This window comes from Rhagoletis pomonella, unplaced genomic scaffold (assembly GCF_013731165.1).
Source record: "Rhagoletis pomonella isolate Grant_MI unplaced genomic scaffold, Rhpom_1.0 Rhpom_scaffold_01307, whole genome shotgun sequence".
NCBI classification, from domain to species: Eukaryota; Metazoa; Arthropoda; class Insecta; order Diptera; family Tephritidae; genus Rhagoletis; species Rhagoletis pomonella.
The window spans coordinates 1-13,929 of record NW_023459861.1 but is presented as its reverse complement, the minus strand read 5'-3'; the positions used below and the strand labels follow the sequence as shown (position 1 = coordinate 13,929).

Sequence of the window (13,929 nt, the reverse complement as noted above, 5' to 3'; positions counted from 1 at the left end):
TTTCATCAGTTACAGTTTGGAAATAAAAGAGGCTTCCGCTTTGCATTGATGCAATTTGAAACTCAGCCAAACTCATAGAGTAGAACTTCATACAGGCGTTCAGCGCTTTTCAGATTAAAACCTGGTGTGAATTTCTACTTTTAGTTATAATGGTAATCTCTTTAGTAAATATGCTACCGCCCTAACACCACACTCTTGAAATATTTTTCTGCATAGTTATCGGCGTTTCTTAGTACCGATCTAAATTCCATCATTCTTAATGAGCGACCATCAAATAAAGGGCGGGGAATGATTCCTAAAGAACGATCCAAGGATTAAGCAACAAACAATTTAGGAAATCAGGGATTCTATTATCAAGCTTCTTACCTAAGGATAAAGGGTTTCTCTTATAAAACTATTTGGCTCTCACATTTTTGTTAAGTGTTTCTCAAATTTCTGGTATGTGTCGTAATGTTCCTCACATAAATTAAGGGATCTACATTTTGACGCCCCCCCCCCCCCCCCCCCCCTCCGTAGCTCCGAGAAGAATCTTGAATGTAGGACACTAGGCCTTGGTTGGAGGTGTTTACTGCCATACCTCTAACTACTCGTCACCGGCAACATAAAGTGTTCGTTTTTTTTCCTCGCTTAAAGCGAAGCTTCCTTGATGCCTAAACGTAAAAATATAAGCTCTATAGCTCTAACATTTGAAAAATACTGTATCTGTTCAACTGCCACCGCTTCGACTACGTAAAACCAATTGCTACAGGAGTAAATTTTAATTATTCTTTTATTAAACCAAATTCGTGTATGTATGTATGTGTAAAATAAATTACAAATTAAAAAATATTTCTCTGTTATTTCTTCTGTGTTATTATTCGCTTTGATGCATATCGATTTTTTTAATATTAATTTTACAAATATCGCATATCTTTCGCTATACTCTACTAAAAATTACATGTTTTTTGGTTACTTTGTTATCGCTTTATGCCTTTTTGATGGTTGGAATTTTCCGTTGAAATCTGCAATTGCGTTTGGTCATTATTATGTTTACAAAAGTAAATCTTACATAGATACTTTGCAGTAATGTTATGAGCTTAAAGAGTTTCAAGTAATTTATTTTTGTTCGTTACTTTTTAGTGTTACTTAAGAACAATTAAATGTTTTTTTAGATTTAAGATTTTAAAATAGGTGTATACGATAATTAAAACGCATTTTTGAAAACCACCTAGAGTGAAATTGCATTAACACATTTTTATGATCACAAAAATAATTTTTATACAAAAAATATACAATTCTTTGTTTTATGTATTAGTTTCGATGATTTTGGTAACTTAAGTCCGTTTAAGTCTGATAAATTAAAGTTTTAGTTTTACAAAATATAAAAAATAGAAAAAGCTTAATGCAATTCCTTAGTCCATTTTTCATTCCAAAGCCACTACAGCTTTTGTATCAATAGCACAGCAAAATAATCTTGATTATGAAATAATTGTTTGACGTTGAATCGTGTTTTTTTATTTATGATTTCCCTTAGTATTAAAAATATCTGCGTATTTTGGAGTCTTATTAAGCTTTTTAAAGCCTACAATTCGTGTTTTCATTCATATTAAATCGTAATCTACTTAAATTTTTTTTTTTGGCCACTGATTCTTTATTTTTAAAATCTGAATATTCTACTTCTTATCGCACCTCTTTGTTCGCATATGTATGTCTTCTCTCTGTATTTATACTTGAATAACATTTATTAAAAGCTACTTAAAATGGTCTTTAGCGCTTAGTTTGCACAATTCGAGTTTTATAAATACAAACTATTGTATATAGCTACTGCTACAGGTTATTAACGGAAGTGCCAATGTGCAAATGTACTCGTATCTTGAGATTATTTCGCATATATTTCTGATGTTTTCCTGTGCGTGAGGATATCCTTTACTCAATGCAAGCAAACAAATTTCAACAGCGTCTGCCACTTTTTTCCCGTTAAAAATATTTTTGCTTTAAACCACATCGTATTGCGATTGTATGCACCCTATGTGTGTTCACTCGAGTTCGCAGGCATGTTTGCGACTCTAAAATTAGGTTTTCAAATATATTTCAATCTCATGAAAAAGGACAATTCCTTGGTAATTTACAGCTACATACAAGCAGCTAAAGTAGTAGGCGATTCTAATATTTATGGTTTGTGATTCCAGTCAAGAGCTTTGCATTTGATTAAACGGTATAAATAAAGATAAGTATTTTTAGTGGAAGTAATGACAGCATTATCATTGCATTTCAGAAATGCCCGACGCATTTTGACGGCAATTGTGCCCGCACTAGGGAGTGAGTGATTTTTATAAGCTATTTTACGATGAAACTTTTCTCGCATGAAACTTGATTGCAGTCTCCAATGAAAATGAAATCGCAATATATGGTAAGACCAAAGTACTTCTTTGCTGACTTTCCTCTCTCTGAGAATCTACTTTCAAAAGTTTTCGTACGTATAAAGTTGCGTACTTGAACAAATCGTGTGTTACGAGTTTCCCATGGGCGTGAGGAAATGTGAGTTTCTAAAGTGTGCGTATAATTATTTGATAATCAAAATATTTAAATGTTTCACGCACTTCTTCTTTGTTTAACCTTAGTTTATCAAATGCTATCTAATAAACTAACGAAAATCACGAAAGTATAGCCACAGAACGTCGCGGCCCGCCTTGGCTTATGTTGTCCATTGATGACCACTTTTTCATTCCATTCTTCAATGCTTCGGCAGTCACTTTATCCTGCATAACGCGTGACATGGCCTCCAACTTTTGGGCACGCTCCTTGGAGAGTGGCTCTGTTGGGAATGACAAGTCGTTCGCTTCGGCGAGCGTACGCAAGTCAAAGTAATATTTGGCATAGACGGATGAGGGCACATTAATATTGAATTGCAATAACTCAAGGAATTGGCGTTCAAGTTCATTCATATCTTCAACGGTGATATCCTTTAAGATTTGACAATAGTCCACATTCCAGACAGCTTGATCATCCCACACTTTGGAGGCGAGCAGTATGGCACCTGTATAGAAATGAATCAATTAAAATTCTTACGTCTCAATTCAAAATCAAAAACGTGTTCACCAAACATACCCAAAACCATACGCTTCCAATTGCATGGTGCCAAATCCAATTCCGCGTAAGTGAGCAAACGCTCAAGATAGACTAGCGTTATAATGGCACATTCAGCAGTCAGTTGAGCCGCATTAAAGAGCGTGCGCACGAATTTGTAGATCTGTCTATGTTCCGGATTATGCGAATCATAGTCATCAGGAACAGCATCATGCGTAAGAGGATGCTGCTTTTCGTCGAAAATATCTAGCCGACGATTGGACTGTCGATTTTTGATGTGATAATAAATGGCGAGTGAAACGCATTTCACTGTATTTTTGAGATTTGGTTGTGATACAGTGCTGTCATCCAAATAGATGGTGGAGCAAGATGAACTTTTCTTCAGACCACCACCAGTTGAATTCGCCGCCTGTTGAGCGATTTGATGCTGGGAGCGCTTACGTGAAATACCACCGTTTTCGACTTTGGATCGTTCGAGGAACATAGTGGCCGCTGTTGGGTCAACGGAAGGATCATCATCGCCTTCGAGCGCCTCACGTTCTGAAATATGTTGTAAATTATGCGGATTGTCCAGTGTACCAGCACTGTGATGAATAGCCGCTGTGGAAGCAGAAATATGACCATCTAGCTGATGTTGTGATGAAGAAATGTGATGGCTGCTATGTACGTGATGACGCTCCTCATAGACGGGTGGTATGTCTTTTGATTTGCGATCTGATTGAGGACTGGAATAAGCACAGCAGGAATTTTTGTTGCCCATTTTATATGAATTTATTTCACAACGATTGGGCTCTATGGAACGTGTGTGAGCGAGTATTTATATATGTATGATATACACGATGAAGAGATCCTTTAATAATGCGAGGAAATGGCAAATCTAGATTGCCTAGAATGGTAGAGCCGCAAAGAATTTACGTAATGTTAAATGCAACTGTTTCAATCACTTGTCTTTTTTAATGGGTTTCTCCTCTATTCTTAAACTGTTGTTTTATAAATTTACTTTTCTTTTGCCTTTGACTAGTTGGGAGGGTTTCCTTATTTTTAATTAGATATATAAGAAAGATTCATAAAATTGGGATTTTCATAAAACAATACGTATTGCTGTTGTTGTTTAATCACAATCGATCCGATCCATCTAAACGCGCTGCCTCGTATATAGATATTTATTTTTCCAAAGTTTGGCCGCACTCAAAGTCTTTTTTAGTGGTTAATCTTGGACACGAATGTATTTAACTCCTCAATATTTGGCACATCTGTCTAGTTACAATGAGACATTATTGCAGGTAACTTTACAATTTGCTGCTTAATTGTGGACGATTCTGAAACTATAAGTAAATATTTATCCATTAGTTAGCTGAATAAAGTAATTTCATTTTCATCTATTTGTTTATTTATATACATTACCGCATTAAGCATTAATCTTTTATTGCGCAATACAAATAATGCAAATAATATGTATTAAAATAAAATTAAAACTACAATTATATAAATACAAGTCTTTATACATATATTAATATAAACTTAAAAAGGCCAGGTACAAAATTTATGGAAATGGAAGAGAAAAATTTATGTTAATGAATAAACTGTGAAAAATGTATAACATTTTTGGGAAAAGCTTTCTTTTAAAAAGTTTCTTTACGAAATTAAATATTCTTTATTCATTGTTTTCATTTATTTTTATTTTCTCGTAACTGTAGTGTACATTTTCGTGTAATTTTATTCACGCAAATATGTACATACATACATGTGCATTTATGTATGAAGAAAACTTGGCATAAACTTCAAACTGTAATTTCTTATGTACCTTGTACGTATTTTGTATGTACTCCATTACCCAGAAATTAGTAGAACTTTTAAAACTTGGCGACCTGTGGAGTTTAGATTTTGCTTCACATTTTCTTAAGTTACATTTTTATTGCACTGGTTGTGCGAAGTTATGCAGAGTATGCATAATCAGACCTTTATCCTATGGACTAAACTTTTCAATATGAAGTTTTGCTGGTTATTTTTCAAGGAAAAACCTTACTAACTATTTTATAGTTTTTTAAAGAACTTTAACTTTATTAATTGAGACATGACGTTCTTCCAGCATACGATACATACGCATATGCATACCGAAAATATATATATGCACATACTTTGTACCAAATGCTAATAAGATAAGCCTGGCATAAGATTACGCTAAAAAAAGAAAACAAGATAAAAGTTAAAACAAACATATTACGATTTTCATTGTTAATTAAACAGAGTTAACCACTTTTGTTAGATGCTACAGCAGCAACTTCGTAAAGATTATTTTTAAAAATAAATATTTGCCACCAATGCATATCAGTTCATTCCAAAATTTATAATTGCAAAAAAATCTATTACAAACATGCATACACACAATAAGCATAACGACAATTGAACGGTATTTGCACAAAATGGTGTATAATTTTTTTCTTTTTAATTTACATTGTGGAGACATTTGGGCCTAGGCGTAAGTTGTTGTTTTGCTGTTGTCCATGCTATGAAGTAAAGAGAGCTAGCTGGTATCAATTGAAACAAAAATCGGATTTATTCAAAGAATTGAAACTTTGACGCTGAATTAATCATTTGAAAGAAGGAAAAAAGGTTAATTTAAAATAAAAAGCTATATACCCCATACTGAAACTAAAAAAGAATATCTTCACATTCCACTGTAATTTAATTGAATGTACCTCACAAAATATGTAATAGGTAAAAGAGTAATCACACTAAATATATTAGAATAAATTGCTAACATATCAATGAAGTAACCTGAGATTAAACCAAGTTGGTTTAAAATTTCAAATAGGATTAAGGGATAGGGAGCTCTTCCCAGCAAGAACACTCAGAGAGTAGATTTTAAAATTTGTGTGTTCAAGGCAGACCATCAAATTAATTGAAGTTTTCTACTAATAACAAGACATCTTTTAATTTTAATTTTAAAACATACATATGCATGAAAGGAGGCCGCTATGGTGTATTGGTTACACGAGGCCTGGGATCGAGCCCAGTTTCCGAATGATATAAAAAAAGAAAAGGTTTTTTCTAATAGCGGTCGACCCCCGGCAGGCAATGGCAAACCTCCGAGGGTATTTCTGGCATTAAAAACAGCTTCCCATAAAAATACAATCGGCGTTCTGAAACTGTAGGTCCGTCCTCTTGACAACATCAAGGCGCACGCCACAAATCGGAAGCTCGTCCAAATACTAACATATTGTGTAAGTGCCAATCTGTTCTTATAATGCGTGATTTTATGAAGTAATACTATGATTAAAAAATTTTATCAAGCAGGCAAATCGCTCGTCATAAAATTTTATGATGCAAAGTATGGCGATGGCATCACAAAAGGCATATCTCTGGTTTCAGCATCGCATTACTCAACTGCAAAGCGAAGTTTGCGTAGTTTGCGTGTTTGACGCTGGAGATTTAGCCAAAACTGAATCTTGATTCATCAATTTGAATTAATTCAAATACCAAAACACTGGCACGATTCGTGGTGTCTAAAATAGAAATAGATATTAGTTAAAACAAATAACAATATTTTGTTTGTAAATATTAATTATCTTGCAATTGAGTATGTCTTGGCAAATCTTTTACTTTACTTCTGGTACAACCACTGGCTTTGCAATACAAATTATTTTCTACTAATTCTATGAATTCCTGACAATGAGAAAAGCTTTCATATAGGTTGCTTTCATAAGAAATTGCTTTAGATTAAGATAAGGGCACGAATAATTGGCGAAAGTTATCAAGCGAGTTATTTGAGTGTGAGAAGTTCTGCAACAGCACCGGCAGCGTGTACAATTTTCAACGTTGACTTGTATGGAGTTATGTACATGAATACGTATGTATATATGTATGTATGTATGTACTTACTATACGTATTTATTCAAAATCATGAATAATGAATAAGCTGGAGTCTGTAGGTAGTGAATATTTATAGCCACTCCACACATGGCTATCCATATGTAAGATCCGACTGATATACATATGTACATATGTATGTAATTGCTAGGGAACGAATTTTATGGAAATTGCCTTTTTTTCTGCTAAAGAGGTAGAGTATATCCGATTAAGAACGTCCATGATTTCATATGTACATATACACTCTTGATGTTGCCTTTTTTAAGAAATTTTCCTTTTCTACCTTTAATTGTAAAGGGCCATTATTCCCGATATTATGAAAGGATTAAACGATCCATATTTAAAATGGGCGCCACTTGTATCAACTCACGTCGATCGAACGTTTAGTATTCCAGGCTTTTCCTGGCGAAAATCGAATGAAAATGCTGCCAGAAAACTTCAAAATGCATCTTGTGGTTAAATGTTTCTACAATTATAGTGATTAAAGTTGTGCGAGTTAAAAATTCGAGAGGAGAAAATAGTAAAAGAATCAAAGTAGAAAATTTTCAACTCATGAAACTAATTCATAGTTTTTTCATGGTTTTTTCTCTTTTTACTTGTAAAATAAACATTTCTAAACCAAATGTATTTTTTATTTTTCGGTTCTTATCTTTTTTTTAATGCCTTCTTTTGCCTTTCTTGCGATTTCTAGTGCCTTTTATTGCCTATGTCGCTATTTTATTTTGCCTTTTCTAGCTTATTTCGTTATTTTATTTTGCCTTTTTTTATAGGTTTTTAGGTCTTAAAAATCCGTTCCCTGGTAATTACATATTTAGTATTTATTACTTTTTGTTTATTATCAGCGACAATATCATTTACATAGCGCTCCAAATGTTAATTCCAAATAATTTGATTTTCTTAAGACTCTTGGGTAGGTCCGGCTTTTGTATGCAAGTAAACCGGGTTGGGGAGTGTGTTACTCACAAGTTTTGTGCTTTTTGCGGCTAATAAAAACTTTGCGTTGGCAGTCTACTCACATAATTACATATACATGCTCCTAGCCTTTGAAGGCATACATACATAATTGAATTTTTTGTCATATTTTCTTTAATAATGAATATTACCTTCAACAATTTTCGTTCAGAAACTGGAGTCTTTGATTTATTTCGGTGCTTGTGCTGCTTTGTCCGCCGTGACACTTTGCTGAGGTGTTTGGTGTGGCTCTGCCGCTTCCGACGTGTTTGTTGTTGCTGAAGATCGAGGTGCAGTTGGGCACATTAAATTTGCTATCTTTCCTGAATTTTTACATTTTTTGACGTTTAATTATTTGCGAATGAAACTTTTCTGTATTTTACATCTACAATCACTTCAACAGGATTTTTTCGATAAGAAAAGGCAAACTTTTTTAGTTTTTCGCCCAGCTTTGCGGTTTCCGTGATATTTCGGTAGGTAGCGGCTGTCTGTTTTCGGGTTAGGAAATATACCGAACTGAAGTTTTTTGTTGTTGATTGCGATAATAAAACTTTTTATTATGGTATTTGCAATTCACTTTATAAAACTTTGCACGCCTCAAGTTTGTACATTTACAATTAACACACCGCCCCAAAATTAGAATGTATGTAGAATTCGTGCAAAAATGTTTTCTTCTACGCCTTTTTTGCTTTGACATTCATGAAAATACCCACAAATTATCATGGCGAATCGGTTTGGGACATTTACGCACGGCACGAATCACATAGTTGCATTTTAATGCACGTGAAAGTCCGATAAATTGTCTTAATTGAAACTGGACTTTTTTGCAACAAATTAGTTCTTATGCACAATTTTTTACTAAAATTGTGTTCCTCTTCCATACAAGGATAAAATTTAAAACAAAGCTTTGCGTTTGTCGACATTAAAGTCGACTCCAACGTTAAAGTGGAACAAATGCAAAAAAAAAAAAATAGTGGGATCTATAGAGGAATTTGTACAGAACACATTTTTATTTTTTTTGATGGAAACAAAAAATGTAAGTTTTATTCAAGGGCAAAAAGTAAAAAAATGGATTTCATTAAAATTAAATATCGTATAACTATTATTGATTTTTGAAGGATTTTTATGCCGTTTGAAAGGTAATAAAAATACCTTTCTTTTGACATACAACAATGATGTACTTTATTGATAAAATTATTTGAAAAACCAACAAGTTTTGAACAAGTTTTCATAAAATATTTTTTTTTTAACAAATGTACTTTTTTCTTTAAAAATCACATTATTAATTATTTTTATTGATTTTGGAGGATTTTTATCCCGTTTGAAATGTAATAAAAATACCTCTGCATACAACAATGATAATCTTTATTGATAGATGAAAACAACACGTTTTTATATTTTTTTTTAACAAATGTACTTTTTTCTTTAAAAATCACTATTAACATTATATATAAATATCACTGTAAGAAAGCATGTAAATCGAGCTTTGATTTCATATACAACATGTCTTATCTGAACAATCGCAAGTATTTTTGCGCAGAACTTCTTTCTGCGTAGGCGGCCTTCGGCCGAGGTGAAGGATTATAACCCTACCAAAGTAGAATTCTCCATTCTGTGTTGCCGAAGACGAGGGGCTGAAGACCTTTTGAATCTTATTTTTATATGTTGACAATAACGTGATTTAATAATAAAAATCATTTTGTTTTTAATTTTTTAATGTTTTTTTTTTTATAAAAACTAATGGCCTTATTCATAAAAAATAAAGTAGGTTTTTCAATTTATAAACCTTTTATAAAGCTACTTTATTTTTTATGAATAAGGCCATAATTTTTCTCACAAGCCTTACAAAAAAAAGCAAGACATGTATATATAAAAAAAAGATATCTTTCAAACGACATCAAAATATTTTAAATTAATACAATAGGTTTTTAGTTATTCCAATTTAAAGAAATTGAGAAATTGATTCTTCGACCTTCAATAACACCAGTAACTATTATTTCCACTTCAAAAAAAGAATACCGTTATGATCAGGACTAACACCCCTATTTTTTTAATCAGAGATATGTACGTATTCTGCACTTATACCACCCTCGGTATCAGCGCAATGATGCAACGCCGCGCTGCGTTACCCAGGTCTACGCTCGCGTTGAACTGTATATCAGGCTTAAGACCCTGCTGAACCAGCTGTCGATACCGCTGATTCCAAGTGACCAGAAGGCTGCACAATCTGCTAACACCCAGTACCTAAGCCTCTTACTTTCCCCAACGGAAGATGAATGTTGATGTTGAAAAAATTGGGTCATGCGGTAGTAGATTATCTCACCAAGGTCTTCAATTTGTCCATGGCCATTCTCATCATTCCGGACATCTGGAAAACGGGAATATTGGTCCTACTGCTTAAACCAGGGAAGCTGGCCAAAAAGGGAGAGTCGTATCGTCCGATAACTCTCCTTTCCCCCGCACTGTACGAACTACCTCCCCAGTGAAGCATCAGCATGGAGTCAGTGAAGTGCACAGCACAACAATAGCACTTAACTCTATAAACACTCAAGTAACTCGTGACTTTAACCGAAACTGATCTTGTGAGAGAACAGTCCTAGTAGGGTTTCGATCTGTCAATGGCATTTGATAGCGTCAGCCACTACATACTACTAGAAGACACTGAGAGAGGAACTCTCTCTTGGGGTTCTCGGGCGCGGCCCCAATGATCCCAATACTCGTGCCAACAATATGAACACTGACAATAAAAACAAATGAAAAACTAGCGGAACGAAGGCCTCAAAGAGGCGCCTACGCTTCAAGAGGACACTGGCGCGAGCCAATCTACCTTACAGACAGCACCTGCTGACAAATTGAAACACTCAAAAGGCTCAGTGAAGCTGTTAAAAAGAGGTACCAATAGCTCCTAAAGAAAGCAAAAAAGAAGCGTATGCCAAAGCGCAGCTTCCAATAGCCAAAGGCCAAACCTAGGGGAAAAATGTCTAGTAAAGGCGACCGTTCAGAGGAAGGTACTCCGCTGTTGAGATACATAAGATACACTTCACTATCTCATTTAAAGATGTTGTTGTAGGGGTGAAGATGCTAGTTCTTGCTAGGGTCTACCCTGAAAACGACGTAAAAACAGAGCAGAAACTGTCATTCCTGAGTTCTGTTTACAAGGAAGGATATCTTGTACTGAGGAGAACACGACTGCAAAGTTGGTTAGGACGACCATGGTCACTGTGATGCCCTGGGAAGGTGCTGCACTGTGGGAATCAAAAATTTCTCATTCCAGGGTCGCAGCGGTGTACTTTCCATACTCCATTGGCATGGAAACCAAGACTAAAAATCTGCTGCGAGCCTTGAGGCTGACAAAAAAGGATTAATTTCCGCTTTGAACAGGTCACACTTCGGCAGGTGTCAACGCAGATGCGCTAGCCAAACAAATGGAAGCGGTAGGAAACGAGGAGGATGACGATCGCCTTTGATTTATTTCCCCCCGAATCAGATAACGCACCACCAGTTCAAGTAAAGGAGCTAGTGGATTACTGCAAAAACCACAGGAAAGTCCTGATCATCGGCTGTGATGCCAATGCCCACAGCACAACATGGGGCAGCAGAAATACCAATACAAGAGATAAGTCTCTCTTAGAATTTTTACTAACAAGTAACATAGCAGTACTTAATAAGGGAAACAAACCAGCTTTAGTAAATGCTATTCGTCAAGAGTTCTTAGACCTAATATTAGTCATTGTAAACTAGTTCGACGTCATTCAGAACCGCGGTGTCTCAGATGATGACTCCATGTCTGATCACAAAAAAAATTCTGTTCGAAACAAAGGGTCTATTAAAGAGCGCTAGTCTCTATCGCAAGCGTAGAAATATTGACTGGGACAGGCATGCTGTAAATATTTTAGCGAAGCTGAACATATTAACCAGTGACATATCTACAAAATAAGACCTGGATACAGCAGTCACAGGCCTGACTGATACTATTATATCCTCATATAACGAATGCTGTCCACAGAAGGTAAAATCCTCACTAAAGAGGGTACTTTGGTGGAACTTCAAGTGAGAGAAACTGCGTAAGATTACCAGGAGAGGCCAAGACGACTAGCAACTGGGATGAGTATAAAAAGTCTCTCACAATACAAAACAAAGAAATACGGAAATCCAAGAGAAATCCTTGAAAGAACTTCTGTGAGGGCATAAAGGACATTCCAGCTACTGATAGGGTCCAAAGGTCCCTCTCTGAGGTTGAATCCAGCCTCATAGGAGCTCTAATGGGATCAGATGGATCCCCTACAAACACTTTTGGGAAATCCCTAGAGCTTCTTCAAAGGACTCACTTCCCTGACTGCTAGTTAATAACACAAAGGCCGAATACGCATACCATGGTAACTCCATTCCAGCAAGGAGCCGTCGACCCAGTAATTAAAAAAGTATTAAATCAATCAGTCTACTTAACTGGGCCATAAAGTCGTTTAAGTCCTACAAATCTCTGGGGTCAGATGGCATATTCCCGACACTACTTTCCAAAGTTACAAAAAAAATTATTAAAAAATTTGTTACAATCTTTAGGGCTTGCCTGACACTGGAACAAATAGTTTGAGACAGAGCACTTAATAAACCAGCCGCACAATGTGTAGTCTCTCTAATCTGGGTGCCTGGTTATGAGCCTGCGATCGCAATGAAAAGCGGATGAGCTCCAAGCGGAAAAGGGTAAGACACCCCATCCTTTGGATCGAGCCCATTTCTTGGATGCCATCAAACATCTTAACAAGTGCACTGATATCCATTGGGACAGTCTAGAGGCATACCATCATTTAAAGAAGTTTCTTTGCTTCAGTGACAAAAGAGCTCATTCTGCGCTCATGCGAAGTGGTTGAAATATAAAGGAGCTACATATGTGGAACACTAAATGGCCACTATGCTTACGCTTGGCCAGACATTTGCAAATTCTGTGGTGCAGAGGGGCCTGAAGATCTACCCTTACAGCGCAATTCGGGCAACTATCTAGAAAGCTATTAAATTAAAAAAGAAATTATTTTTCCTTTTGAAACAATAAAAACTAAAAATGAATGGAAAATAAAAATAATTATTACTAATAAAATAAATTCTAAAAAATTAGATGAAATTAAAAAAAATATTCTTTAAAAAAATTAGAACCTGTAAATTAAATGAAAATTAAACAAATATTTTTCCATTTAAAACAAAATCTAAAATAAAAATAAATTTAAATTAAATAAGGAAAAAATGAATTATAAAATATAGAGAATATTTCCAAAAATTAAATGAAATTAAAAGAAAATATGTTTCTTTGAAAAAAAAAAACAGGGACCGAAAATAATCGTTATCATAAAGGATTTTCATTTTAAAATCATTGTATAATCGTTATTTTTCGATTTATATCACGATAATTTTTAATCGTTATTTTATGATTTTTATTTTTTCAATCAAAAATAATCGTTATTCTTTGATTTTTATTTTTTCAATCATTTTTAGTTGTTATTTTACGATTTTAATTTTTTCGATCAAGAATAATCGTTATTTTTTCGATCAAAAAAACTTGTGTTGACAATTAAAGCAACAAACGTAAGATAATCTCAGGAACCGCACTATACTGATACTATTTAGTGATGGGCCATATTTTATTTACTAAAAAATTAAGCGCTAAGTATTTAGGTATTTATGTTGTAGTAAATATGTACCAAAGTACTATTTAATTTTTTTTTAAGTATTTTGCATGTTACTAAATACCGAGTAGGCTAGTAAATATTCACTTATTTTCACAGCGCTAAATAATTAGTCTAAAAGTATTTAGTTAGTTTCACCTAAAGCAACACCGCTTACAAAAGTACATTGCGATTTTGGCTTCACTAACTACCGCGTACAAAAATATTTCGGTATTATTGGGGCTACTTCGGCATTTTTGAGACTATTTCAGGACTTTCGATATTTTAGGGACTATTTCGGGATTTTTGAGACTACTTTGGGGTTTCTAGAGGTTTTTACCATTCTAGGAACTATTTAGGTTTTTTCGTGACTAAATATATTGATAAA

The 13,929-nt window shown here is 34.5% G+C and overlaps 1 protein-coding gene across 3 annotated transcripts; it reads right to left on the bottom strand.

Moving 5' to 3' along the window:
• Positions 1-977: 977 nt before the first annotated feature.
• LOC118752198 (cyclin-Y-like) lies at positions 978-8,583 on the bottom strand. 3 transcript variants are annotated; one of them, XM_036487051.1, is made up of 4 exons: positions 8,040-8,583; positions 6,455-6,572; positions 3,088-4,391; positions 978-3,016 (listed from the first exon to the last, which is right to left on the bottom strand). In XM_036487051.1, exons 3-4 carry the CDS (start codon positions 3,824-3,826, stop codon positions 2,634-2,636), a joined length of 1,122 nt encoding a protein of 373 aa, XP_036342944.1. In that variant the 5' UTR covers positions 3,827-4,391; positions 6,455-6,572; positions 8,040-8,583; the 3' UTR covers positions 978-2,633. The 3 variants fall into 3 exon arrangements, with proteins under 3 accessions (XP_036342944.1, XP_036342943.1, XP_036342945.1); XM_036487050.1 differs by lacking the exon at positions 6,455-6,572; XM_036487052.1 differs by lacking the exons at positions 6,455-6,572; positions 8,040-8,583 and adding an exon at positions 6,949-7,028.
• Between the last annotated feature and the right edge of the window lie 5,346 nt (positions 8,584-13,929).